Genomic DNA, 27,188 nt, shown 5'->3' with positions numbered 1-27,188 from the left:
ATATTACCCTGTGTGTGTGTGTGTGTGTACCTCTACGTAAAGGCAGCAGTTTGTTCTCCAGGATATCTCGGGCATCCGTCCCCTCATCCATCAAATCCAGTTTGGTAATCACACCAATGGTGCGGAGACCTACAAGGCACAGGGTCAAAGGTCAACGATCCCCAAGTAGGCCCACATAAACACACCCACACGTACACACACAAGTACACACACCCTGGGGGTCGACCTCCTTGGAGATCTTGAGCGCGTCGGAGTTGGCAAGGTCGGTGTTGGCAGGAGTGACGGCCAGAATCAGACAGCTGTCCCTCGTGATGAACTGCAGCAGCATGTCCCTGTGCGCGCACACACACACACACACACACACACACACACACACACACACTGCGTTATTACTGACTGGATGAGGTTCCTATAATGTTTTGATCCAATCAGCTCTCGGCTCATCTTCTCATTAACCGATTACCTTATTTGGAACTCGATGTCTTGTGGCTGGTCGCCAACGGCGACCTTCGTCATACCGGGAAGATCAATTAGAGTCAGATTCAGCACTGAGAGACAAGAGAAAGATCCAGCTTATTAACATAACATTCCATCGTTAAGAGCCGTAATTTACCTCTTTAACCAACGCTATTTCATAATGTCTTCAGTTCAAATCCAACTGACTCTCACAGGTAAAATGAAGCCTCCACGAGCTCCGAAAGCTCAAAATAGCAACAAAACTGTTGTTTTCACGTCCGAGCTTAACGCTAACGCGAGTGCGACTCTGAAATTGCAACGCACAAACTTTAACCCGTGCTAAATATCGGACGTTATGTTCCAATCTCAGAAAGCAACTTGAAATCCGATCTCCTGCGATGGTTAAACTGAGGAAAAGATGTTGAGTGCTTCAGAAAGTTACGCCAGCTATCCACCGTTATTCCAGCTATCCACCGTTATTCCAGTGCACCCGAGATCTAGCACGAGTCGTGCTGCTAATTCGAGGTCTCTTCGTAAAACAAAGGAAAAACACAGCACAGGTAAAAAATGTTTTACTGAAGAACATCTGCATGACCGGTTCTCCTCTTGCTGTTGTTCTGCTAGTGCCTAATCTTCATTTTTACATTTTTAAGTGAGTGTGCGTGTGTGTGTGTGTGTGCGTGCGTGAGTGTGAGTGTGTTACCATTCGGAGAGTACACTCTCAGGTTGATGGGAATGGGTGAGATTCCTTTATTAGAGCCGGTGATGCGGTCCGTCTCAGCCTCGATCTCCAGCCGCACCTCGTCAAAGTCGACAAACTTCCGACCTTTACAGTGCAGGAACTCGGCGTACTCTACGGGGGGGCGTAAACACTCAAGAGACAAAACACACTATACCGTGTGTGTGTGTGTGTGTGTGTGTGTGTGTGTACCTGCTTTATGGTTGACCAGCTGAAGGATGAGGGGTCTACGAGTAACAATACCAGAACCTCGGGGAAGAAAATCCCTGACAGAGAGAAACAAAGACACATAGAGAGAGAGATAGAGAGAGACACACACACACACACACACACACACACAGAGTGTCTCTCGTTACCGTGTACGGAGAAGTTCTCCTGTCGTACACAACCTCTCGTTACCTTCCGCTTGGAAGGAAGTAGCAGAAATTGCTGGTGCCTCTGGTGAGTGTTCCTAGCAGGGATGCTAATAATTGTGATTGATTAATTGATTGTTAATTTAAACAACAATTGTTCGTGGGAATTTATGTAAATTGATATTCCTACCTACTGGCGTATCTCTCTAACGAATGCTAATCTGACCTGAGAAGTGTTTCCTGCTAGTGTGAATGGAGCTGTGGTTAGGGCTAGCTGCCCTTCTGCTGCCTCTAAGCACCCTCCTCCTGGTTCTCAGCACAGACCCTCGAGCCCGGCCGCAATGCAGTGTGACACGCGGCACAGGAAGAGGAAGTGAAAGTGTGTGATCAGTTCTCCGTGACTCCTCTGGAGAAGTTTATGCGAGGAGTTCGGTTACGTGGTTAAACCTCAGCTCCGATAACATGCACTTACAATACCACAATACGTTACGTTAGTTCACACGCAAAACAGCCGAGAAACAATCAACAAACACGTACATTAGTGTTCTTCAGTAAATACTTCAGTTTCAGCTTCTAAAAGCTTTTCTGTAATTAATATAATTAGTGTAATATGTTGATTAAGTAAAGATGTGAGGTTTAACAGTGTAACAGTGTAAAATGTACACGACGAGGATTCACTGTTTCTTACAACGAGTTTAACACAACTATTACATAATTTTTTATTATAATTTATTATTTTAAGGTTATTATTATATAGTTTCATGGCTGACTTGTTTCTGCTACGGTTGCTGTCTTAATAATAATAATAATAATAATAATAATAAAAGATTATAATAAACGAATGGTTTTGGGTAACTTTTGCAAGGACGTACAGGAAGTAATAGTTGTGCATAAAAATATCACTTTCATTAAATTAACACAATTTTAATGTTTCTAATTTAAAAAGAAAAAGTTACAGGATGGATCTGTGGCATTTCCAGTGCAGTAACATTTATTCTGAGGAAGTATTCAAGTAAAAACTCATCATTTTTAAATAATTTCAAAACATTAATTACATAATCATTTGTTTTTATTGAACTTTGTAAGACAATTTATTACTGGAGATCAGTTCATCTAATACAAATATAAAATACACCGTGTGTGTGTATTAGTGTATTGTGTATATGTATTGTGTGTATTAGTGTGTGTGTGTGTGTGTGTGTGTGTGTGTGTGTATAAGTGTATTGTGTATGCGTGAGTGTGTATATGTATTGTGTGTGTATTAGTGTATTTCTGTGTATTTATTCTGCGCGCGAGTGCGTGTGTGTGTGTGTGTGCATTCCAGGTTCCACATTAACTAAAGAACCACATACTTAAAAAAATAAAATAAAATAAAATAATAATAAAAAAACATGGTATTAATCTTCCCAGTAGGATGTTTGTTTGTTTGTTTGTTGTTAGTATTTAGCATTAGCACGATGCTAACCTCCCGACGAAGTTCTCCAGCACGGAGCTCTTCCCGGCGCTCTGCCCGCCGACCACCGCGATCTGCGGCAGGTCCAAATTACAGCTCTGCCCGATGGAGCTGAACGCGTCCTGGAGCTTGTTGATGAGAGGAATCAGCTCCTCCATCCCGCGGTTCCCCATGGCTCAGGAACCGAATCCTACTGACTGAGAGATGAAGCTGGAGAAGTCTCCTGGGTCAGAACCGGAGACTCGGAGCTGCAGCTGGAGCTTTTACAGAGCGCAAATAAAAACAGCACGTTCCCCCGAGCTGCAATTCAGCTTCATACATGCATTATAACGGCTTAGTGTATTCAAAATCTTTATAAAACACTGGTGTGGTTAAATGTTTACGGAAAGACTGAAGCTACCAAAAACCTTCACAAACAAAAATAACGGAAAAACCGACAACTTTTCCATCCGGTCAGGCGACTGTCATAAAACTTCCATAAACCCGTCCTCATTGAGGAATCCCGCGCTCTCAATGGTCAATCTAACCGCCCGTCAAACGCTTCCGTGTCATGATTGGATGATGGGGTTTCTGCTTCTTCTGTAAAATTCCGGCACTTTGACCCGCTGAGTCTTAAACCGACCTCTGAACACTGAAGTCATCATTTATTACTCAGTATTACACTCTCTTAAACCTGACAGCAAACTAAATACAAGAACAAAACAAAAAGCTAAACATACTCACCAAATTACAACTACAGCAAGTTACTTATTATGGTTGAGAGAATGTTCTCCTGATGTTCCTGTAAACTTGACATTATTTAACCCAGTGGTTCTCAGACATGTTCAGTGTGAGGTCTCCATTGTGTAGGGAGCATCCCTTCTGTATTAACTCTCTCAGCTAAGAGACTACATCCTCTTTGTAAAGGCTTATCCATTTTAAATTATCGTAGGTTTTATCAGCGTGCGGCTAACACTACATTATTATATTATCGGATGTCTCTGTTTGGTGTGTCTTAGTGTGCGGTGTATAATTGATTTAATTTATTAGTATTTCTCATGCAGGCCCCTGGCGCCATGTGCCCTCCTCAATAAATAAATGACCGAGTATAATACTTTTTTTTCCTCTCCATTTGTTTAACTGGGATCTCTTGTCATATTTTTTCAGATATATAGAAAAATTTAACTGGTTCACAAGCTTTCAAGCACCACTTTATCAGGTGCTGATGATATATGAGTGAAGGCCAGGCAAAGGATTTACCAGGAAAGGTGTGTGTATATTTGCAAAATACTAGAATATTAGAATTATTAGAAATGAAAAGACTGACTTATAAATAAAAAAATGAAAAATGCAATTTTAAGAATTTAATATCCAAGATGAAATGAACTGAATTGCAAATACAAAGATCAACAATGAAGATGAATGTGAGACAACCCTCCCAGCCTCCTCAGAGGCAGCAGAGGAAGTACACCCTACTCGAGATTGGCAGGACCCCTTTGGAGAGAGTGAGGAGTTTCAGGTATCCAGGAGTACACACCTCTGAGGACCTGACCTGGATGCATTACACTCAAGCTCAGGTGAACAAACCTAGACAACAGCTGCACCATCTGGAACTGCTGAGGGAATTCAAGGTCTCCCCAGTGATCCTGAAAAGTTCCATACTGGGGCTATAGAAAGTTTACTGACTCGGTGAATCTCAGCACATCTCCCGGTCTGCTCTCCTCTCTCTGCATGGCACCTACACCACCAGGGACTCCACCCACCCCAGTTACTGTCTGTTTAGCCTGCTACAATCAGGCAATCACCTCCATGGTCTGATGGCTCAAACTGAGAGGCTCAGGAGGAACTTCTTCCATCAGGCCAACAGACTCCTCAACACGGACATGTCCTCCATACAGATCCCTTAGGACTCCATAAGGACTCTACAGTCACTCTTCACTATACTAACCCTCCACACACTGCACTTTTGATATCAAACAATTTCAAACAAAACACATGTTTATCAAAAAAAAAATCCCATGTTTCATTACAAAATATCTTCATTTGTGTTCGGAAGATGAAGTCTTATGAGTTTGGAACGCCACGAGGTGAGTAATTGACAGAATGTTCGGGTGAACTACCATTTTAAATGGTAGGGATTGGAATGACAGAAAGGTGGCGCTGTGGCGCAGTCCCGGTCTCAACTCTCCTGAAGAAGAAGACGACGACGAAGAAATTGGCTGCGGAAGAAGGAAGACGCAAAGTGGAAGAATAATAATAAGAGCCGTTTAATTTGTTCTCTTATTGAGAGATTTCGATTGGAGGTCGGTATGGCGACTTCTAGATTCCGTTCAGGTAATTCATTTAAATATTTAATTAATTTAGTCATTTTTTAAAAATAAAATGCATGTCTACATGAGCCTATATAAACATATAAATAAGAAATAACTTTGGGTGTGTTAGCTCTGCTGGGCTTTTGTGTAATGTTTTCATTAACCCTGCTGAAAAAACCCCCCAACAGAAACCCTCATCAAATCTGTAGTGGTTTTAATGGCTATAATGGGAATTGTATTGGTTTTAATGGAAACTGTAATGGTCTCTGTGGGTCTCTACTGGTAATATGTTGCCTTCTGTTGGTAATATGTTATGTCTATTGTATACCATTAAACACTGGTAATGGTTTTAATGGTTAGCTGATGGTTTGTAATGGTATTTGTAGTGGAAACCATTAGGATTTATGTCATGGTTTCTATTGTTTGTTTGTTTTTTCAGCAGAGAACCTTTTAGACTTGACCTAATGTTCAGGTTTCCATTAAATAGATTTAATGCATTTTAATCAATTCACGTCACTTTGTAGGTGTGCAGTTATTGACTGCTGCCTTGCACGTTAGTATTGGCACCCCTCTACCTAATCCTTTAATGGAAATGACTCACCATACTGTTTATTCTCAGTCCAGCGGTAACATGGACTTGGTGGTGTGTGTGTTTATTATAATCAATGAAAGTCTTTAGGGTTACGGATGGTTTAATATTCTTCATCTGGAGCACCGTAACCCACACCATACGGTCACGGTGCTTGAACTCGTGAAGACGTATCCAAAAGGTTTTGTGAATTTATTTAAAGGTGTTCTGCACCCACTTACCTGTCCTCAGAAACAGGAAACCACAACCAGTTCAGGTGCCTGGATTCCGTGCCTCCTCACTCTTCTATGAGGACAAGCAAGGATTACGTCATCACCAGAATCAACCAGCAAATTAACACGCTCAGGGAAGGGGCGCGGAAAGAAGGAAGTCGCAGAGACAGGTGACGCGGTTTTTGCCATTTCGATGTACTTTTGCAAGGAACAAGGAACGTGTGTCAGGGTTTAGCGTACATTCCTTTCTTCCACTGTGTCAGAAGAAGTGATGAAATTTAAACATCTCACCACTGACAACAACGTTAGTCTTCCACAGCTAGCTAAGCCATGTTGCCTAAATTAACATATAAATAAAACAATGGGCGTGTCTAATGGTGCTTTTAGTCAGTTGTTGACCAGATCTGCCCAGATGAGACGTTCAACAAGGACACATGGGTGTGATTATCAGGTGTTCACAAATTTATGTCCTTGTAGTGTATAAATGGTGCAGAGCTTAACATGATTTTTACTGAACTTTGAGTGACAAAAAAGTTAGACTAAAGGTAAAAGATTATTCAATGCACGAAAAAAGAATTTCGAGGTGGCACCGTCTCATCTCTGCACCTCTCTCTATATTCAGGTTCACATATCCCTACCCCCGGGGCTTCTACAAATCAGATGACTTTATTAGTGATGAAATGTCAGAGCATGGAAGCATAGACTTTGTTGCACTGGATGGCTGTCATGGTGCTGGATCGACCGAAATGCAGAACTCCTCACCGGTCAGCAGGAGGAAGCAGAAAGCTAAGTTAAGGAAACGCCGACAGAAAGCTCTGAAGGCTCTAGCAAAGCAGACAGCGCAGGCCCTAAATACCATGGTAAGAGTACATGACATAGCTGACTCCACCACTGGGAGGTGCATAAGAAGTATTTTTCTGGAAATTGTTTAATTGACCTAAACCATCTTAAGTAGTCGGACACACAAGAAGCTATTTTAGTTCTGAATATAATTTATTGATGCTAAAGTGTGACACAAGATAATAGTATCCAAGATAATAGTTTGGAAATGAGCAAACATCTGTAAATACACCAATTTAATAGGTACAGAAACTTTACTTATCACCAGACTGGACCATGTACCCTTCAAACAAAAATTCCAGGTGGTATAGCCTGACCTGATCCAGCCTCTACTACCTGGGCTGAGACAAACCAAAACTATGGACCTTTGGTGTGGAGACATGGAGACACAGAGACAGTGCAGTGAGCTCAAGGCTGGAGAAATTAGTTGTTAAGCGTGTCTCGTTCGAGGAGTTGGATCGGGTTTACCTCTACCCCCTGGACTTGATTCTACAGTGAGGACTATCGTATTTGGACTCTACATATGAGCATTACAGATGTGTGTTATGAAAAGATGTACCATGGGTTATGACATGTGGATTAACATGTGGATCTGGTATTAAAGCATCAGTGCAAACCTGAGCAAGCTGGGAAGAAGAGGAAAGGGTGCCCCACTACAGTCGACGAGCCAGAGATTAAAATGGGCAAGACTGAATCTGCAGGAGGTGACGAGACCAACAATGCTACTGAACTTCTGCCTTAGTCTTTTACTTTCTTTCTCTTTTATCTTCTTCACATTTTATCGTTTGTTATGTATTAAAAAGATTCAACAAACAAGAGGGAGGCATCTGAGAGATCCACAATGCTCGTATCTGTAAGTGTTTTTATTTTATTTCAATTTTTTTTTTAGTTTTAGGAGGAGAATCGCCTTAAAAACTGAACTTTCTAGAATCACACTGGGCTGTTTAGCTTTAATATAACTGACTTGATGTACTAGGTCCATCTGGACATGGATCTAGATAAAAAATGGTCCCCAGTCCTCTACAGGCTATGTGAAGAACCTGAGCGACAAAATCCCTGCATCTTACTACCACAGACATGTCATAATCGGTTATAATGTTTTGTCGAATTGATCTAGATCGTATCAGTCATTGTTCTGTTGTAGTGGTTTTGGGGGAAACCTGTAGGTCTTTCATTATCAAGTGAAAAATATCTGCATCTTTCCAGGCCTCCAACTCAGGGGCTGAAGGACAAAGTGTCGGTGAGCATCCGTCCTGTTATTCTCATGAAATCCTCCCTTTTAAATACGTTATTCATTAAGCCACATCTATTGCTCGGTGTTTTGTACACAGTTTTGTCTATCGAAGAGGAACTTGCTCAGCTTAAAATGAAGCTTCAGAAAAACAAGGTTCCACTATCTGATATAGGTACTACCCTGGACCTTCTGTTCCTTTTTTTTAGACCGGAGTTTCCAGATTGAGCAGCTAACAGAGTTAATATTTTGTCCTAGGATATCCATAGATATGCATTTAAAGCCATTTGATACGTTATTTAAAAACAAAAACAAAAAACAGTGTACTTGCTTTTAGAAGGGTTCATGAACAGGACTATTGTATAGAACTTTTTGTTAATGAATTTCTTTTTTCTTTTTTGATGTCTAGATGCAGAACGTCACACTGAGGAGACCGGTGAGGATTTAACTCCTGCACCAGTAAGTGTAAATTATGTCGAACAAAACTCTTATGAACCTGTGAGTATCGCTAATATGAGCTGACTGATCTATCTTTCTCTGCCCAGGCCTCCAAATCAGCAGCTGAAGGACAAAGTTGCAGTGAGTATTAGTTATTCTTCTCCCTTTATTCATCTGTCCATATTACCTCATTTATTTAGCAATTGGTCCTGCTCCGATTTAACGAACCCGTATCGTTTCTGTAGCGGCGGTTTCTATAAAGCGGCAGGGCAGACAGACTCGGGCTCCTGATGGCACACGGAAGAAGCAGGGATCTTTCTGGAGACCAGGAATGAAGATCACAGCCCAGAGGTCAGATCCAGATCCAGCTCCAGAACCTAGAACCTCAAAAAACCCCAAAACCGTGCGTTATCTTGAACGAGGCAAAGTAATTGCAGTACAGGCATTAAACCGTGCAGTGCTGTACCGTCTGAGAGTTTATTAAATGTTCTGATTGGCCATTTCTCCTGTCTGTCACATGGTCACCAGGATAGCTTTTGTATGTTCGGTGTGCAAGTTTCACTCGTTCTACAAAAAGAACATGGAAGCTCATCTGGAGAGCAAATTCCACAAAGATCACTTCCAGTTCCTGTCAGAGCACCTCTCCGAACCGACTGTGGACTTCCTGCAGGTACAACACTACTGCTCCAAAAATGTTCAAAATTCCCCCATTTGAAGGTGTCCAGATATGTGGATATATAATTTTTATCAGCACAGACAGGTTAATAACAGACACAAACGTGCCGCTGAATGACCAGATTTATGACTGGAGTAGGGACTGAATAACAAAACGTATGATGGTCAAGTCTGGTCTGGCAGAAGTCTTTCTTTTTACTGCTAAACTGTTAAGCTACTAGTGAACTTTTTCCCAATTTTCCCTCCTCTGTTAAGTCATGGGAACCATCACATACTGTAAAGGGTTCATTAACATTCCGGCTTCTGATTATTAAGCTTGTAAATTTATGAATAGATTTAACTAGCTAAGCCAACTGTTGCCCGTTGTTCTAACAGTGTGTCCTAGTCAGCTAACACATTTTCCTGAAGGGTTCCATGTTGGTGGAACCAAGAGTCAGTAGAACATTTAAAAAGATGTTACTGTTTAATAATACATGGTCCAGCCACAGGTACCTAGAGACAGTGACAATGTTTGTGCATATGCATTATGACTTACCACTCTTTGTTTGATTTTTGTGTGTGTGTGTGTGTGTGTACCTGGGTAATTAGCAGACACGTTTAAGTTATAAGCATAAGAAGGTTGAGGATTTCATTAATCAGATACCGAATCACCGTGATGCCATCTGTCAGCTGTATGAAGATAAGGACCTGACTCGAGGTATCTGACTCATTTTGTACTTCTCTGCATTTGCTTCATATGTCGTATATTGACTTATTGAGTGTGTGTGTTTGTGTGTGTGTAGACATAAGTATGGAGCACTTCATGAGGAAGGCAGAAGCAGCTCACTGTCTAGCGTGTGATGTATACATACCCATGCAGCATTACTTAATTCAGAATCACCTCAAGTCCCCTGATCATATCAATAACTGCAAGGTACACGCACCCCATGTGTAAAATAAACAAACAGCCTAATGCAAGCACATCGTTAAAATCTATAGCATCAGTACACGTGTGAGATTTGTTGCTCTGCTTTCCGTTTTGATTTGTAATACATTATAAAAAAATTTTTTTTTCCTGATCGAGTCTAAATGTGTATGTTTATGTTCATATCCATGAAGATTATGATGGAACAGTCTAAAAATTGGGGGCTGTCTTTTGCCCAGAGCATCCTCAGTAACAAGTGTGTCCGCAAGAAACTGAAGCGCCACCTTAAGGTAAGGTTTTGTTGTTGTGTTGTTTTTTTTTTTCCAACATCTGTCAGGATTTTGTACATTTGTGTAGTGCAGGCTCAGCTAAAATTTTAGACTTAAACAACCATATCTCAGTTGGGCTCCAGACCATGTTGGTGAATATCGCTTATTGTCAGCACATGTTTCTTTTCGTCTGTATGAAGAGCAGACCCTCAACCGTGCTAACCATGAATGCTTTGCAGGACTCCATGGTAACTGGTGGGTCTGAAGTGAAACCGGAAGTGGTGTGGTCAACAGGGCAAAGGGCAATTCCAGATCCAGAAGCAGACATGATGATGCAAGAGGTGGAGCCGTTCTGTGAACGGACGAGCCAAGCTGAAGAGGCAGTAGGAGATGGGAAAGACCACGAGGTGGAGCCGTTCTGTGGGCGGACGAGCCAAGATGAAGAGGCAGTAGGAGATGGGAAAGACCACGAGGTGGAGCCATTGTCTAAACGGGTGGTCCCAGCTGCAGAGGCAAAAAAGAATGGGAAGGAACAGCAGGCAGAGCCAATGTGTGAAGAGGTGGGTCCAGCTGCAGAGAAAATAAGGAACAAGGATGTGCGAGAGAAACCTGAAGAACGTTACCTGACGGAATTGCTTTTCGACTTGCTGGATGAAGAGGAAGACGTGGAAGGAGTGGAGTTGGGGGAGGAAGAACTGGGAGAGGATGACTACGCTTTGTAGTCAAATTGTAAAAACTTTGACCTGTGTGACCGTTTATTAGTCACTTAACAATTCTTTACAGATTCTGTTGCCTGGATCAAGTCAAACTCCTGGATCTTATGGGAGTTTAATAGACATTATGTATGTTTGTGACATTTAGGAATTTATCACAAAGCAATTTTTCTTTTCTCTGTACATGTACACTGTTTTCCACCTACACAGTGCCGCTGTCAAATCTGGAAACTTTCAGCACTTTACCACTGTGAAACCAGCAGGTTGTGCTAGACATGCACTGGGCTTATTATTTATTATTTATTATTATTTATTATTATTTTTTAAACGGTTCAACATTATAACACTGATTTTCTGTTTTGATTCCTTCATGATTCTGAAGGAATCATGTTGAAATTGTAAAATATGTTCTTAATGCCAAAAATACTGCTTGTAAACTCCTCCATTATTGTTATTTTTGTGCTGTTCATCAGTAAATTCATTCAACTGAGTATGTAATAGTTTGGTTCACAAACCGGTAGAAACATGCCCTCGTTTTCCTCAAGGTTAATTCTATATGACTGAACAAAGACAACTGTAGCTCTATCTAGAACCTGGGTTGCTGTTTTCCTCACTAATAAGCCAGCTGTTGATAAGCCAGTCTGCTGTATATTGTGGTTTTCGTTTACCCGTTTTATGAGAATTTATTTCGTTTTTCATTAAATGTAATCAGAATTGAACTTAATCAAAAACACAAGAAATTCAAACAGAAACACCTGACTTGCACCTGATGCCTGAGGGTTGTAGTATGAATGAATAGATGTGATAAAGTGGGATAAAAAGAGTGTCTATAGTAGACCTATATAATAATTTCTTAATTATTTTAAAGCAATATCCACAAATTATACTTGATTAAATTCATGCATAAATAAAATTGTATTGATTTACAATGAAAATGAGTGACTACTGAATTTCTGCTGTCTGTTGTGACCCTTTATGTCTGTGGAGGAATCATGGTAGACGTGTGTTTCGAAGACCTAATTTCTTTACTGAAAACAATCATAAGAACATAGAAAAATTAAGAAAGAAACGGGATACCCTATAATTGCTGAACGCAATTCCAAAACTGTGTCCCTTCCCTCCATAACAGGTCACTCCCCTTCACCATGATCGGTCAAGCCCACGTAATCACATTATTACGGGAAACATAAAAAAATGTTATATAAACACATAAATATTTTAATAAAAATTGCATAGGTTCCTACACTGTAAATGTTTGCCCACTGCTTCAATGGTTATTGTAGTAAGTGAAGACATTGGGCCAGTAAGCAGTAAGACAAAAGTTGGCCTCTAGGTGGCACTATAGGTCACAGCCCAGCTTTGGTAAAGGTTTATTTAAAGATAAAGGTAGATAAAGGTTTATCTGCATAAGCGAGGACCTTCCTTAATTTGGATTTTATGTTACAGAAAACAGAAATATTTGACAAATACCAAGATGTGTTGTTTACAGAAGTTTGTTTCCGTGATGCAATAAACATAGTGTAGAATAAATTGTTGTCTGTTTTCTTACCACCACCACCCAGGGAAGATTATATACAGTATACTGTCAGTGAAATGGAAACATGGCTGACTCCTCTTTAGACTGTGCATCAAATACTAATTTAAAATGAATAATAAATAATAAAAATAAGGTAAGAAATATATGTACAGGAATATACAAAAAAAAAATGCAGTATGTCACATGTAGTAACAATACAAAGTGCAAAGTGGAGTGAAGAGTGACTGTAGAGTCCTTATGGAGTGCTAAGGGATCTGTATGGAGTCTGATGGCCTGAGGGAAGAAGTTCCTCCTGGGCCTCTCAGGTTTAGCCATCAGTCCATGGAGGTGCTTGGCTGATTGCAGCAGGCTAAACAGACAGTTACCTGGATGGATGGAGTCCCTGATGATTTTAGCAGCTCTTGTACTGCATTACCTGGTGTAGATGTCGAACAAATACATAAGGAATACTGTAATTACCAAATATAATTAATTTGAATATGTTTAATTAGAATATGTGTAAATCAAGACTTGTGTTGTGAATCTAACATATTGTCCACATTACACCTGGTGCTTGGGTGTCAATAATAATAATAATAATAATAATAATAATAATAATAATAATAATCACTTAAAATAAGACAAGTTCCAAGTAATAATAAAAAAATTAAAATGTCAGAGATACAATCCATGAAAACTTATAAAGGAAAGAAAAAAACGTGATGTTCATAAATGCAGTAACAGTAGTTTTCTGTTGTTTTTCTTTTTTTAAAAAAAAAAAAAAAAATTTGTATTCACCAGTGTAGTGAATTATTTGGTGAGGAAAAGTCTATTAAAAAAGATTACATTTGGGGATTATTGTGAAAAATCACATCAAGATGCTGTTGTTTGACGGTGAATTTGACCAATGTGGTTGTAGAATGATAACCCGCCCCTTTTTAAAAAATATTTAATCTCAGACGGTGCAGCGCTCCGTTCATTTACTTTACACCAGAGGGGAAGGTTAGTAATTTTTATTTACTCACGTTCACTCAGCAACTTCACTTTTATTCAGCAAAACTATTTAAAGTGTATTATTTTTTCCTCATGAAACAACAAAGGTGATTTTAGCAGCCCGAGTTAACGAGAGTCGTTAGCATCGTTAGCTAATTCACGACAGCCTTACTGTTTGAGTCGTAGCTCTTCTTTTCCTCATAAACCTCTGAGTGGTTTGTCGCCTGGGTTTTTGCGCAAAATACCGTTTAAATAGCTTTTAATTGTTGCTATGGACTATAACCCTTGCTAACGTGTTAAGCTAATATATAATATAATATAATATATAATATAATATTATATATATAGCTAGCTAGCTTAGCATGAGACCCAAGAGGCAGAAAATGGCGCCAAACCAGCGCGAGCTAGATTTACCGAGTAATCTTTCAGACGTAAAGGACAACATAGTACAGATAATCAAGGGCGTAACCATGGTATGGACCTTGTGGGGGTCCACTTAATTGTCCTTGGCCCACATGTGGTGTAAAGGAACGAAATGCTGTGCAACTTTCCTCACTTGCACTCGCATTTATAACAGTTGTCACAACGTGAGGGTTCTGCAAGTGAAGGCAACGTTAATGGTCAAAAACTGGAACTACTTCGTGGGTGTGCAAAGTGTGATTTATCTTTTTCCTCCTTATTTTCCCGTCGATGCAGTGGACGGGCAGGTTCAGGGAAGACCTTTACCATGCTGGGTGTGTTATGTACACGCGCGCGCACTGAGGATCCGGCGTCAGTGTACAGTGCTATGAACGCTGAACTGTGTGTGTGTGTGTTTTAGGGCCGAATGAGCTGACTGATTTCTCTGATGAGTTGTGTGGTGTTATTCCTCGTAGCACTGAGCATTTGTTCTCCCTCATCAGCAGAGAGGTGGAGAAGGTGAACTGTTACATTCAACCTCACATCAAACACTACTTGCACCACCCTCCTGTCTGTAGACACAGCAGCAGGCCCACCCGCTCATCAATAAGCCCGCCCACAGACCCACCCCAGTCATGATTGAGGTCACCTCTGTGTTTTAAATTGTGCACTGCTTACATTAAAAAGTGCATTATGGGTGATCTTCATTTTCTGTGGTACATTTGACACTAACCTGTTGCAGTGCATTTTGGGACTTTATCAGCTGGATGTTCTGGTCACGTTACACAATATTGTAAGTTTGTGTGTGTGCGCATGTGCAGTCTGCAGGAGCAAAGAGCTTCCTGTGTAAATGCTCCTTTATCGAGATCTACAACGAGCAGATCTTTGACCTTCTGGACAGTGCCTCAGTGAGTCTGTTCCTCAGAGAGGACATTAAGAAAGGAGTGTTTGTGGAAGGAGCGGTGGAGAAATATGTGGCTTCAGCTGCAGAGGCCTACCAGGTATACACATGCACCACTGGTCATAGACATAGTCTTTAGTGAGTTGACTGATTTTGCTTCAGTCTGACTTTCTGTGAATCAGTTTGTAACATATCTTGAACTGATTGGATTCACTGATTCATTACACAGAATCTGGATCAGTTGTTCAGAACAAAGAATCAACACAGTTAATCAGTACAGCAAACAGTTCAGAACTGACCAAGTGAATCTCTATCAAATTACTGACTCAAGTTAAGTCTTAGAGCAGAGTATTGCTACTGTGAACCTGTGAATCCCACTCCTTCAGAAGACTTGCACTATACAATAAATTAGTAAATTAATTAAACTTAAAACCAATCAAATAAATTGGTGAGGTATGTCAGTTGTCCAGAACAGAAAAGTGATAAATTGGTGAACTGGGCAAGCTCAGAACTGATTCATTTAACTGGTTACACAAACAGAACAGAGAATTAATACAGTGGATCAGTAAATTAAACAGTTCAGAATTGATTCATTGGATCAGTTAATCTAGTAGTTTGGAACTAAAAACAGCAAATTAGTACATCAAACTTGTTCAGAATTAATACAGTGAATCAGTAAATTCACTGGCTCAGAATTGATTCAGCGACTATTCATAACTGATGAAGAGATTCAGTTCATTAAATAATTTATTTGTTGCAGTGAATCAGAAAAATCAAACAATTCAGAATTGATCCAGTGAATCAGTAAATAAAGTTCAGAAGTGAATCAGTAAATCAAACAATTCGGAATGAAACTCCAAATGAATCCTAATCAAACTTCAGTCTTCAGAACAGAACTGATGCAGTGTGTGTATAGGTGTTATCTATGGCAGTGGTTTTCAAAGTGGGGGCCGCCGGGGGCCTCAACAATTTGGCGTGAAGAATAAATAAATACATGCTTTTCTCTTTCTCACTCTCAGACAACCACACACACACACACACACACACACACAATTCCTAATGTAATGGAAAGATGTAATTATTAATAAATAAGGGGGGGGGGTATGTTCAGAAGTCTTTATTTTTAATGTTTTTTAAAGACATCTTGCAAAAGGGGGGCTTCGGTCAAATGTTAATGCCATTTGGGGGGGCTTGCCCTGGAAAAGTTTGGGAACCCTGATCTATGAGATGGCGTAATCGGCGTGTTGCGTCCACGTCGATGAATCACGAGTCATCTCACTCTCATGCCGTTTTCACTATGACGCTGGAGTTCAAGGAGATGGGACAGGAAGTGGTGACCATCAGAACGTCTCAACTCAATCTGGTAGACCTGGCGGGGTCTGAGAGGCAGAGAGACACACATGTTGAAGGATCACGCCTGAAGGTGTGTGTGTTCAACTTTATTTCATACCCATCACATTATAAATGTTGTTAAAGATGTTGTGCACTGTTTGACCTTTGACCCCACAGATGGCGAGCAGCATCAACCGCTCTGATGTGCCTTGGTCAGGTGATCATGGCTCTGTGCTCACAGCATGTTGTTCAAAAGGAATGAAGGGAGTCCCAGTCATCTTTACCTTCATGCTTGTTAAGTTTAGCTTTAGGTCCATCTGGAGCGCTACCACGAGGGGCTGTGAGGTGATTGGTGGATGCTGAAGTAGTTGAAGGTGCGTGCGCGTTTGAACTCAAGTTGAAAGAGCCATTATAATGGCTGGGTCCCTGCACACGGCTTCTGGGTCTCACACCCAGGCCAGGTATGGAGGAAGTTGGACTAGCAGGGCTCTGTATGGGTCTATCAATGACAGAGTTCAGCAGCAAAAAGCTGGTCAGCCTCTGAAGGCCTTGTGGCATCGCTATCTGACATGCGGGTTCTATCAGGGACAGCTGAAAGTGTGATAGTGTCTTCATGTGGTTGGAGACCACATGTTACCGTGATGGCAAGGGGCTGACATGTGAGAGCAAGCAAACTACCCTCTGTGGCTTCCAATCTTTGGAATAGATGTGAAATGGCATGTCGGAGCTGTTTATTTTGTCACGACAGCACAGCCTGTAGCCAGTGTGGAGGGTCTGGAGCGGCTGATGCTCCAAGTTCGGCTTTTGCTCACTCATATCTAAGCTGTATTAAAATTGAGCTTGAAAACTCCTCATTCTCTTTAATTTCCTTTTTATTTTATATATTTAATTAATGTCTTTTTTTTTTTTTTTTTTTTTTTTTTTTTTACTTCTAGTAGTTTTTAGATACCGAAATACATTTGGTGGACTGAGAGTTTCAATATAGAATCACAGGGCTGTGTCGTAATGGCTATGAAACGTGGCAGACTGCCTGTGCCGCCCCCTCCGCTGGGAGAAGGGAGACCCCGTGCATATAGCGCAAAAAAGCGTAAATAAACATGGCCCATTGGTCTTTAATATATCCAGATCCTCTAATTCCATTGGTTTTTCTACAGGGTATCCAAAAAAGCCTCCATGCATGGCGGAATTAACACTTTTTAGCAAAATGGTTTCCAAAATTTTTCGTACTTAGTTCATACTGTTATTCTTCTTATTATTTTTTTTTTTCAGATAACCTTTACGAATTCCTTTGACAACAGAAGAACCTATTGAAATCATTCTCATGACTGGATCTGCAAGCTGTTGTAAGGTTGTGATGGACTTTAACAGGAACCATGGCAAGGACATCACACACAACACTCTTGCCAAACTTAAACCAAAAAGATGAAATGTTGGGGACCAAGCGAGATGTAGACGTCCACGGACATCCACTGACGAAGGCACAACCGATGTGGTACTGGCAAACATAGTCCCCAATATATGGAGACTTTTGGGACACCCTGTATATTCCAGTTTTCCTAGTTCCCCAATGTTCCATTTTGGCTCAACTGCCACCTCCCTTTAAAGGTGTCCGTGTAAGTGGACATTGCTTCAAGTGAAAAGGGTGCTCTGTCTGCATCATGTCTGAGTCAGGGTTCAATTAGTGACCGTGTGAACAAGTACCAGTAGTAAAATGGTCAAAGACACAAAGTCATGATATCCCACCCTTAAAAAACTTAGTTTATGTTGGACCTCAGAGTTTTTGAGGATATGTGTGATGATTGTCCTGCTGGTGAAATTCTCAGTCTGAATCTCAGCACTTTTAATTTAAAATGGAAGGTGAAATACCTGAACCAAGATGCATGCGGGTAGGAATCAAATCCATCTTTCCATCTTTCAGAGAGGAAAAGTCATACCAGCTTCCACTTTAAAAGCCTTAAAAGACTACAACCTTGCTCAGGTAGTATAATAATGCACTTCCTTATGTTGAATTAATTCATTATTCATGTTTTCTAAACTTAAACTATTATGGAACTTCAAGTTTTTTTTAAAAAAAAAAAATCTTTTCAGACATCATGTTCCCAAATTACCTTACTTTATACAACACTCAGATTTAGTCACAAGTTCTGTTAAACTGAAAGGAGAATTTAAAAAAAAAAATTATGCAACCTGCTAGTTCATACCTGTACCATTCCTTTAAGTCCCTGGATGCTAACTGCTGTGTTTTCTCTACTGCTTGCTAACTCTTAACATTACACATTAAAAAGAAGAAAAAACAAAAATTACACTTACAAAACTAGCAGGTTGGCTTCACGTTTCAATCTGCAGTGCAACAAAAGAACTATTACCTGTAATCATCCAACAAGCGTTACTTGCTGTTAGCCTATACACTAGTCACATTTGATTCCATTTCATTATTACAAAATCACAGCAAAATTGTTTATATTAAAAGCATTTTTTTTTACTTTGGAAAAAAAAAAAAATGTATAAAAGGTGACTGAACATTCAAGGTGGTGTGTTATCACGAATAACATCACAGCCGTGATATCTAGCATGGCCCGATCACAGCCGTCATGTTGTTCACAATAAAGCAAGTAAATAGGGTGCTGCTCAGGACGTAGCGCAATCCGAGATGATGAATAAAGACACCATTTTTGATCCTGCAGCTGCTACAACATGCTTGAGTAAGGCACTTTAACTCTAAACTTTGAGTCATTTCCAGGGCCAAACCGCCTGTCACACAGTTCCATCAAGCATACTGGTTGCTCAGAGGGGTGGGTCCTCAGGATCTGACCTGCCTCTTGTCGTCAAAGAGGCGGCGTAGCGTGTACACCTGAGTGCAGGCGACAGTGAGCATAACCACCAAAGAGGTACAGGACCAGAACGAGACTCGCCACAGGTTGTTCTCCAGCAGGTTACGATCTCGAGCCTCGAATGCCCTCAGCACTGTCTGCATCTGCCGACTTCGCTCCAGGTGACGGTGCACCGACTCAATCGACTCCTGCACCAATATGAGGCAGGGTTATTAGCATTACATGACTGAGAATCATTTCCATCTCATAGTTGTAATGTTTGGCTAAAAGAATCATATACTATGGTCTAATCTTAAACCCAACCTTTGGCTAATTCTAGTCCTAAGCATAATCTTTGGTTTATTTTAATCTTAAATGTAATATTTAGCTAATTCTAATCTTAAACCTGATCTTTGGCTCATTCTTAAATGAATCTTTTCAGATATTCTACTCTTAAAGTAATGTTTGACAAACATTGCTCCTAAATGGTAAATAACACCATATTTCTAGGTAATCTACGGAGCTAGTTCAAGCCTAACCTTAAACCTAATCTTCGGTTATTCCACGTTATTGTCTGATTATTTTAAGTTTGTTTTAACCATAGCCCTAACCGTAAAAATAACCCTGCAATCATTGTCACAGCTTCTACACGCTCTCTCTTCACACAGTACATGTATAAAGGTATTTAAATACACATTACATTTGTGTTGGTTTGGCCTGGACTAGTTTTGTTTTTAGATTATTGTGTGAAATATTATTAGAATCATATCTGTGACTGTAACTTTGTCTTTACCCGGATGTCCTCCAGCTTGTACTCCAGCAGGTTCTCAGGCTCCCCAAGCCCCGCCCACTCTTCCTCAGCTGTTGCATCATTGGCTGCGTTCTCCAGAATGACCTCAAAGAACACCATCTTTTCAGAGAAGCGGCTGAAGCTGTTGTCGAAGCAGATCTGGTAGTCTCCTGCTTCAGTGGGCTCTACCCTAAACACATCATCAAATTACATTGTATGTGTATAAGTATATATATTCCTGCATATATATCACACACGCAGTAATATGCAAGATTTACTACAGTACAAAAATAAAAAGCTTGTATTGATATAGAAGCCAAAAGAAGACAAGAACCTGATTGGTCCAATCTATACTACAATAACAGCCTAAACTTTGATCACTTTTATGGTAGCATCACAACACATGCACAAAATTATTACATGTCAAAGATCCCTGTATAATAGGGAATATTTTGTTTTAAGTGTACGCTCAAATATAACTAAAAATATTACTTTTAATATGTTATACTTAAACCAATCAGAAAAAAAAAAGGTTGGCACAGTAACCGTGAGAACCAATGAGAACGTACATGTGAACTCCATCAGAGCGGCGAAACTCTGAGACCATGTGGATGCCATGTGGTGAGATGATGGAGAAGTCCACGTCCATACCTGCTCCAGCAATCACCTACACAACACACACAGACATTAACACTGTACACACAAACACTACACTCAGGTTGTGCTTCAGCGTTTATATTGTTAAGAACTGGTTGTATTTTTTGGTGCTTGGATAAAAAGTGAGCGCAAATTATAATCGTCTCTTAGAATGAATATGATGTTTAATTTCAAAACTAAGAAAAGGAAGGGTTTTGAAATGAGATGAAATCAATCATCGCCAGAGTTTTTCTTTAGCATCAAGTTTGGATTTGATCCTGCAGTTAATTACAGGACATCCTCAGACACTCAGGACTGTCAGTAAGACACAGTCATATTATTAGCTGATTTGTGAGGTTGAGAGGATTCTTCCTGATCACTGAGGTTTTGTTTGTATTTTCTTCCTTCAAGAGCTGAAACGAACATCAGGTTTGATTTCCATGTTTTGCCAAACCCTCCCTTTAATGTTATGTGCATCTCCTCGCTGTGTAGTGTTGTGATGATGAGTCAGGCCACACGTGTACTTGTGTTGCTCTAACCTGGAGTTTGCTCTCACTTGTCTTTAATCAGATTAGAGCAAGTATCCTCAGGCTGACGATCTAAAAGTTAGCATACCTCAGCACCCTGACCTTGAGTGTCGACCAATAGGAGAAGGCCTTGTGTTCATTCGACACTCAGCTTGTGCTTTGGGTTTCAGTGTGTAGATACAAGTGTCTCACTCCCGTGGTTAAGAGACTCACTACCGTGGTAAAGTGTCTCACTACCGTGGTAAAGTGTCTCACTACCGTGGCTAAGAGACTCACTACCGTGGTAAAGTGTCTCACTACCGTGGCTAAGAGACTCACTCCTGTAGCTAAGAGACTCACTACCGTGGTAAAGTGTCTCACTCCCGTGGTAATTTGTCTCACTCCCGTGGCTAAGAGGCTCACTCCCGTGGCTAAGAGACTCACTCCCGTGGCTAAGAGACTCACTCCCGTGGTAAAGTGTCTCACTACTGTGGCTAAGAGACTCACTCCCGTGGCTAAGAGACTCACTACCGTGGTAAAGTGTCTCACCCCCGTGGTAATTTGTCTCACTACCGTGGCTAAGAGACTCACTACCGTGGTTAAGAGACTCACTACTGTGGCTAAGAGACTCACTACCGTGGCTAAGAGACTCACTACCGTGGCAAAGTGTCTCACCCCCGTGGTAATTTGTCTCACTACCGTGGTTAAGAGACTCACTACTGTGGCTAAGAGACTCACTCCCGTGGCTAAGAGACTCACTCCCGTGGCTAAGAGACTCACTCCCGTGGCTAAGAGACTCACTCCCGTGGCTAAGAGACTCACTCCCCTGGTAAAGTGTCTCACTACCGTGGTAATTTGTCTCATTACCGTGGCTAAGAGACTCACTCGCGTGGCTAAGAGACTCACTACCATGGCTAAGAGACTCACTACCGTGGGTTGCCTGTGGGTTTCAAGTCAAGTCTTTAAGGGAAAATCACAGACCAGCAGTCATCTACATATTCCATATATAAAGCAGTTTGTCAGTGTTTGGACAGTTGTCATATTGTTAGCTAAACAGTTTTTATTGCTGCATTACTGACTGAATGTAAAGTCACAGACGGGTTGGATCGGGATGCAACCGTTGCACTTGAGCCAAAGCACAATGACGCCGTCTCGACCTGTAACGCAACGGTGGAGTCCCAATCCGATAAACTGATCGACTTCATTGCGTATCGAGACACCGTCACTACGTCATAGACCAGGATGCCATCTTTGCTTTACGAATTGGGGCTTCGATATCGTATCATGGACCAGGACCATGGATGTCACCATTGTATTACAGAACAGGCATTTATAATTACAAAAAAAAAAAAAAAAACCCAAACAAACATTGTGTTATGGCTTGGGACACTGGCATTATATTTCTTCCATTGCGTTATGGATTTTTGTGTTACGTTCCTGGAATTTTTCATAACTGATGGGACGCTACAGATCAAATTTACAAAGTTACAGAGGGGACATTTTTGCAGAAACACTTCTTCACAGGCTGTAGAGATCACACGGCTGTGTGGTTAATGTCTGTATGTAATGAGTTAAACAGAAACGAAAATTAAACTAAGAATCAAATGTAAATCCCCTCTGTGCTTTTTTCTGTAGAAAGAATAAACGTATATGAATATGCTAATTTCTCCATATGTGCTCTTTATTTTTCCATGGAAAGTATTTACATAGAATGGCCCTTATATACTATCCCATGGAAAGTGCACAAAGTAAGAGCGTAGTAATTGTGTTCCCTTTCTCACTAGGTGAGAATCTGACTAGGTGAGTCAGCTGATTAACCCTCCTGATCTGATGCAGTGAGGATCTGACAGGTAACTGACACCCCCCTCATTCCCACGAGAGGTGATTTGACCCGGATATGAAGCAGGACCTGCAAAAAAAAAACTCCTTAGTAGCTCCGCCCACTAAACACACAGCTCTAATCAAATAACACACATTGGAGTGTAGATATTACGTTTTCACATCACAGTCTAACGTTTGTGGTATTTGTGATAAAGCGGCTACGGTAATAATCTGTTGACAATACAGCCACCTTCTTAGTCAGGCAGACTTTATTTCTTCCCTAAAAGAAGATCCCTCTTTAAAATGCATCTATGCATCTATCTATCTATCTATCTATCTATCTATATATATAGATAGATAGATAGATAGATAGATAGAGAGAGAGAGAGAGTGCACTTTATTTCTATTGGTGTATTTGGAGTCAAGTGCACTTGTGGCATCTTACACGTCTGTGGCAGCAGTTTGGGAAAGACCAGGGATGAGTTGACGTTCAGGTGTCCAAATACATTTGGAATAGTTCCTGTTCTTTTACAAAATGTTAAATTATGATCAAACCCAATAATAAGTAGGAAGTGAGTCAGGTTTGAGCTTCACTACACCCTATGTAGTGTCATATCTATTAGGGAGCTTTGTGAGATTCGGTGCGCTACCAAATTGCTAAAAGTGCACGAAACAGGTGTTCAATGTAGATTAAATAATAACTTCTAGAGAAGCCATTTGGGATTTACTCACCAAGTGGTCTAGGGTACACAATCATGACCTTTACACCGTACCCCCTACCCAGAGCATGACAGGGAACGGTTATAGATTAAACACCTTACCAATACACAAGGTAAGAGACAGGCAAGTATGCACCCTATCTAGTGCCCTAAATAAGAGTTTGAGAGTAAACCCTTCAGTCACTGCGCACTAAATAATGACTTTCAGAGATCTTTGTTGGATTGAACTCCACTACCCGGTATGTAGAGAAGGAAATGCTGAGCCCTGCACCCTATCTAGTGCACTGAATGAACACTAGACAGTGGCTGATGTACTTTATGAAAGCAGGTACCTGGTACTCGACCTCCAGGGTTCCGTTCTTCTGCGTGGGCTGGAAGAAACACTCGGAGGATCCAGCGGGCAGGAGGAAGGTCAGCTCGCTGTCCTGACTCGGGTTAAAGGCGGAGATTAAAGAAGCCCAAAGCGCCAGAAAAACCGTCCACAAGACCCTCCGTGTCAACGCCATGTCTGGAAATCTGCTCCAAACTCGAGCCGGAAGAGTTTATTTAGCTCGGGTTTGCCGTGTGTCGTCTCATTTCTTCCGCTTTTCTCCCCTCGACACTTCCGCTTTCAGCAGCCAATCAGAATTCACCGAGTGTCTGTCCCTCGAACAGTCGCGAGGTGTTCGTACAGGAAACTGTTATAACTAACGGTCAAGTCAATTCACCTTTATTTACATCGAGTCACGTGTGCTGTACGCTACCTGCAGATAAATACAAACAGCAATCAAGTAAAATACAAATAAATAAATAAAATAAGTTTCAGAAAAAGTTTATGATTTTCTGAGTATTGTGTATGATGAAGGACAATCTTATATAAATTACTAGCAGCATGGAGGGCACAGATGAGGATTTGCATTTGGTGGCGCCCACAAAACTCCATAAAAGGCAACGCTTACAGAGCGGAAGTGATGAATAAATGTGATAAAGGATCATGTTCGGTTTTTCTTTATGATGTATATCTAGTTTAGGTTATTGTGGGTTTTTTTTTTTTTTTTTAGATAATTCAAGAAAGAAGTTTCTCTTTCTAATTTATGTAATGTTCCGTCTACTGGAGAAGTTTGTAATATATATATAAAGTGAGAGAGAGGGTAAACTTTGTGTAAACATTGGGTTAAAGGCCACATATTCCAACTTCAGATTGTCGTGTTATATTGTCGCCTCACACCTCCAGGGTCAGGGGTTTAATTCCCGCCGGGGCTGTGTGTGTGAAGTTCGCATGTTCTCCCTGTGCTGCGGGGGTTTCCTCCGGGTACTCCGGTTTCCTCCCCCAGTCCAAAGACATGCATGGTAGGCTGATTGGTGTGTCTAAAGTGTCCGTACTGTATGAATGGATGTGTGAGTGTGTATGGGATTGTGCCCTGAGATGGACTGGCACCCTGTAGATGCTTCCTGGGATTGGCTCCAGGTTCCCCGCGACCCTGAAGAAGGAGCAAGTGGTAATAGATGGATGGATGGGTGGATAGATGTTCTAAGGTTACACCACGACAAAAACTGATCTGAAGGCTTGTCTTCTTATAGCAAAATTGTTGCTGTATGTTTTTGGAGGTTGAGGAGTTAAGGCTGTAAAAACAATTAAACTATATAATTAAACACTATACTGTCATTCTGCCACTAGGTGACAGCATACACTGCAAACTACACACTGCACACACATACACACACACTGGTACGTGTATAAAATGATGGTGTAAATTCTGTGACATTTGGTCTGATTAGGATTGATTGCTACCACACACACACACACACACACACACACACACACACACACACACGTTTCAACCCAGTTTTCCGTCTCTGCAGGTGTGTGGCAATGTCTGAGCATGTGGCATACTCAGGAAAACCACAGATTAACATTTATGTTACGCATATGAAGCAGTTTATCATCTTTTTGGCCACAAAAGTATTGAGTAAATGAAGTGTCAGAGTTGGATCAGATTGGAACGCCACCATTGTGTCACGTAGTGGGGTTTCGTCATTGTGTTACAGATCGAGACTGTGTTACTGATCAGCATGCTCTCACTGTGTTACAGATCGAGAGCGTGTTACTGATCAGGACGCTGTCATTGCATAACAGATCGAGGCTGCGTTACTGATCAGGACGCGGTCATTGTGTTACAAATCGAGACTGTTACTGATCAGGACGCGGTCATTCTGTTACAGATCGAGACTGTTACTGATCAGGACGCGGCCATTGCGTCACAGATCGAGACTGTTACTGATCAGGACGCGACCACTGTGTTATAGATTGATGTTACAGAGCAATTTTGCATTACTGGGAAGCTATTTTTGTGATGAAGTTGTGATCTTACAGAATGAATGCGTGTTACAGAGGAGATGTTTTTGCTTTACAGATGTGTCATGTGAAACCGTACGTCACAATCTGTGGATTTCTCAATTATTTTTTTGGGTTAATATCTGTCACAAACAGGAACGAAGAATATAGTCATGGTGTCAACCTAATGACCTTTTATTTTTGGTTTAAGGCTGAATACCACACACAGACGCAGGCATGTTTTCACCGTAACCGTGTTTTCATCTGTCTCTGAGCTGCAGCTGTGAGTCAAAGTTGTGAAATCTGATCTGATTTGCATACATGACGTACATCAGTGAGCTATGGATCCTATAAAGTGCCAAGAAATCCAAACGAATCTATATTATAGTTATCATATCATGCATTTAAATGATTCCTATTCCTTCATGAGTTGTTCCGTATTCTGTTTAAATGCCAGGGAAATAATATTTCGACGTCTTTCGCTCAGTGGACAATATGAACAGTCTGATGTCATTGGAGGCTTTTAAAACTGCAAGGATGATGATGAGGAGGATGATGATCAGAATAATGCTGATGATGAGGAGGATGATGATGATGATGATGATGAGAATAATGAGCAGGAGAAGGACGATGAGGAGAAGGAGAAGGATGATGAGTATGATGGTGATGAGGAGGAGAAGGATGATAATGTTGAGGAGAAGGAGGAGGATGATGAGGAGAATAATGATGATGATGATGAGGAGGAGGAGAAGGATGATGAGGAGGATTATGATGAGGAGGAGGATGATGAGGATGAGAATAATGAGGAGGAGGAGAAGGATGATGAGGAGGATTATGATGAGGAGGAGGATGATGAGGAGGAGGAGGAGGAGGAGGAGGATTATGATGAGGAGGATTATGATGAGGATGAGAATAATGAGGAGGAGGAGGAGAAGGATTATGAGGAGGATTATGATGAGGATGAGAATAATGAGGAGGAGGAGGAGGAGAAGGATTATGAGGAGGATTATGATGAGGAGGAGGATGATGAGGATGAGAATAATGAGGAGGAGGAGGAGGAGGAGGAGGAGGAGAAGGGTTATGAGGAGGATTATGATGATGAGGAGGAGGAGGAGAAGGATGATGAGGAGTATGATGGTGATGAGGAGAAGGAGGAGGATGACGATGAGAATAATGATAATGAGGAGGAGGAGAAGGATGATGAGGAGGATTATGATGAGGAGGAGGAGGAGAAGGATGATGAGGAGGATTATGATGAGGAGGAGGATGATTAGGATGAGAATAATGA

The 27,188-nt window shown here is 41.0% G+C and overlaps 3 protein-coding genes and 1 long non-coding RNA gene across 11 annotated transcripts in view; 2 read left to right on the top strand and 2 right to left on the bottom strand.

The window, feature by feature from the left end:
* The window catches only part of dnm2b (dynamin 2b), a 16,407-nt gene extending 12,919 nt beyond the window's left edge, over positions 1–3,488 (bottom strand). For 2 of the 4 annotated variants that reach the window (XM_053676380.1, XM_017457598.3), the window contains exons 1-6: positions 3,014–3,488; positions 1,388–1,461; positions 1,160–1,309; positions 464–548; positions 214–332; positions 31–129 (exon numbers count right to left, since the gene is read on the bottom strand). In XM_053676380.1, coding sequence (XP_053532355.1) covers positions 31–129; positions 214–332; positions 464–548; positions 1,160–1,309; positions 1,388–1,461; positions 3,014–3,174 — 688 coding nt within the window. In that variant the 5' untranslated portion in view covers positions 3,175–3,488. The remainder of the gene's footprint in view (positions 1–30; positions 130–213; positions 333–463; positions 549–1,159; positions 1,310–1,387; positions 1,462–3,013) is intronic. The other 2 variants (XM_053676382.1, XM_053676381.1) reach the window with 2 other exon arrangements.
* Positions 3,489–5,156: 1,668 nt separating this feature from the next.
* LOC108258747 (A-kinase anchor protein 8) lies at positions 5,157–12,220 on the top strand. Of its 4 annotated transcripts, none has more exons than XM_017457624.3 (15): positions 5,157–5,314; positions 6,113–6,263; positions 6,716–6,953; positions 7,538–7,637; positions 7,737–7,786; positions 8,140–8,173; positions 8,265–8,339; positions 8,574–8,623; positions 8,710–8,743; positions 8,848–8,953; positions 9,131–9,272; positions 9,869–9,974; positions 10,060–10,190; positions 10,376–10,471; positions 10,690–12,220. In XM_017457624.3, the coding sequence occupies exons 1-15, from the start codon at positions 5,290–5,292 to the stop codon at positions 11,170–11,172; spliced, it is 1,821 nt and encodes a 606-aa protein (XP_017313113.2). In that variant the 5' UTR covers positions 5,157–5,289; the 3' UTR covers positions 11,173–12,220. The 4 variants fall into 4 exon arrangements, with proteins under 4 accessions (XP_017313113.2, XP_017313112.2, XP_017313114.2 ...); XM_017457623.3 differs by having other exon boundaries at positions 9,866–9,974; XM_017457625.3 differs by lacking the exon at positions 8,265–8,339 and having other exon boundaries at positions 5,158–5,314; positions 9,866–9,974.
* A 1,379-nt stretch (positions 12,221–13,599) lies between these two features.
* Positions 13,600–19,100, top strand: LOC108258826 (uncharacterized). Of its 2 annotated transcripts, none has more exons than XR_001810738.3 (5): positions 13,600–13,681; positions 14,493–14,590; positions 14,893–15,072; positions 16,282–16,395; positions 16,482–17,159. It is a non-coding gene; the product is annotated as an uncharacterized LOC108258826 (long non-coding RNA). The 2 variants fall into 2 exon arrangements; XR_001810739.2 differs by lacking the exon at positions 13,600–13,681 and adding an exon at positions 17,574–19,100 and having other exon boundaries at positions 13,688–14,590; positions 16,482–16,678.
* tmed1b (transmembrane p24 trafficking protein 1b) lies at positions 18,401–24,208 on the bottom strand. Its single transcript, XM_017457758.3, has 4 exons — positions 23,919–24,208; positions 20,474–20,571; positions 19,908–20,094; positions 18,401–19,323 (listed from the first exon to the last, which is right to left on the bottom strand). The coding sequence occupies exons 1-4, from the start codon at positions 24,090–24,092 to the stop codon at positions 19,105–19,107; spliced, it is 678 nt and encodes a 225-aa protein (XP_017313247.1). The 5' UTR covers positions 24,093–24,208; the 3' UTR covers positions 18,401–19,104.
* Between the last annotated feature and the right edge of the window lie 2,980 nt (positions 24,209–27,188).

Source organism: Ictalurus punctatus, chromosome 26 (assembly GCF_001660625.3).
Source record: "Ictalurus punctatus breed USDA103 chromosome 26, Coco_2.0, whole genome shotgun sequence".
NCBI classification, from domain to species: Eukaryota; Metazoa; Chordata; class Actinopteri; order Siluriformes; family Ictaluridae; genus Ictalurus; species Ictalurus punctatus.
The sequence above is the reverse complement of the archived record's forward strand: the minus strand, read 5'-3'. Positions and strand labels throughout refer to the sequence as shown.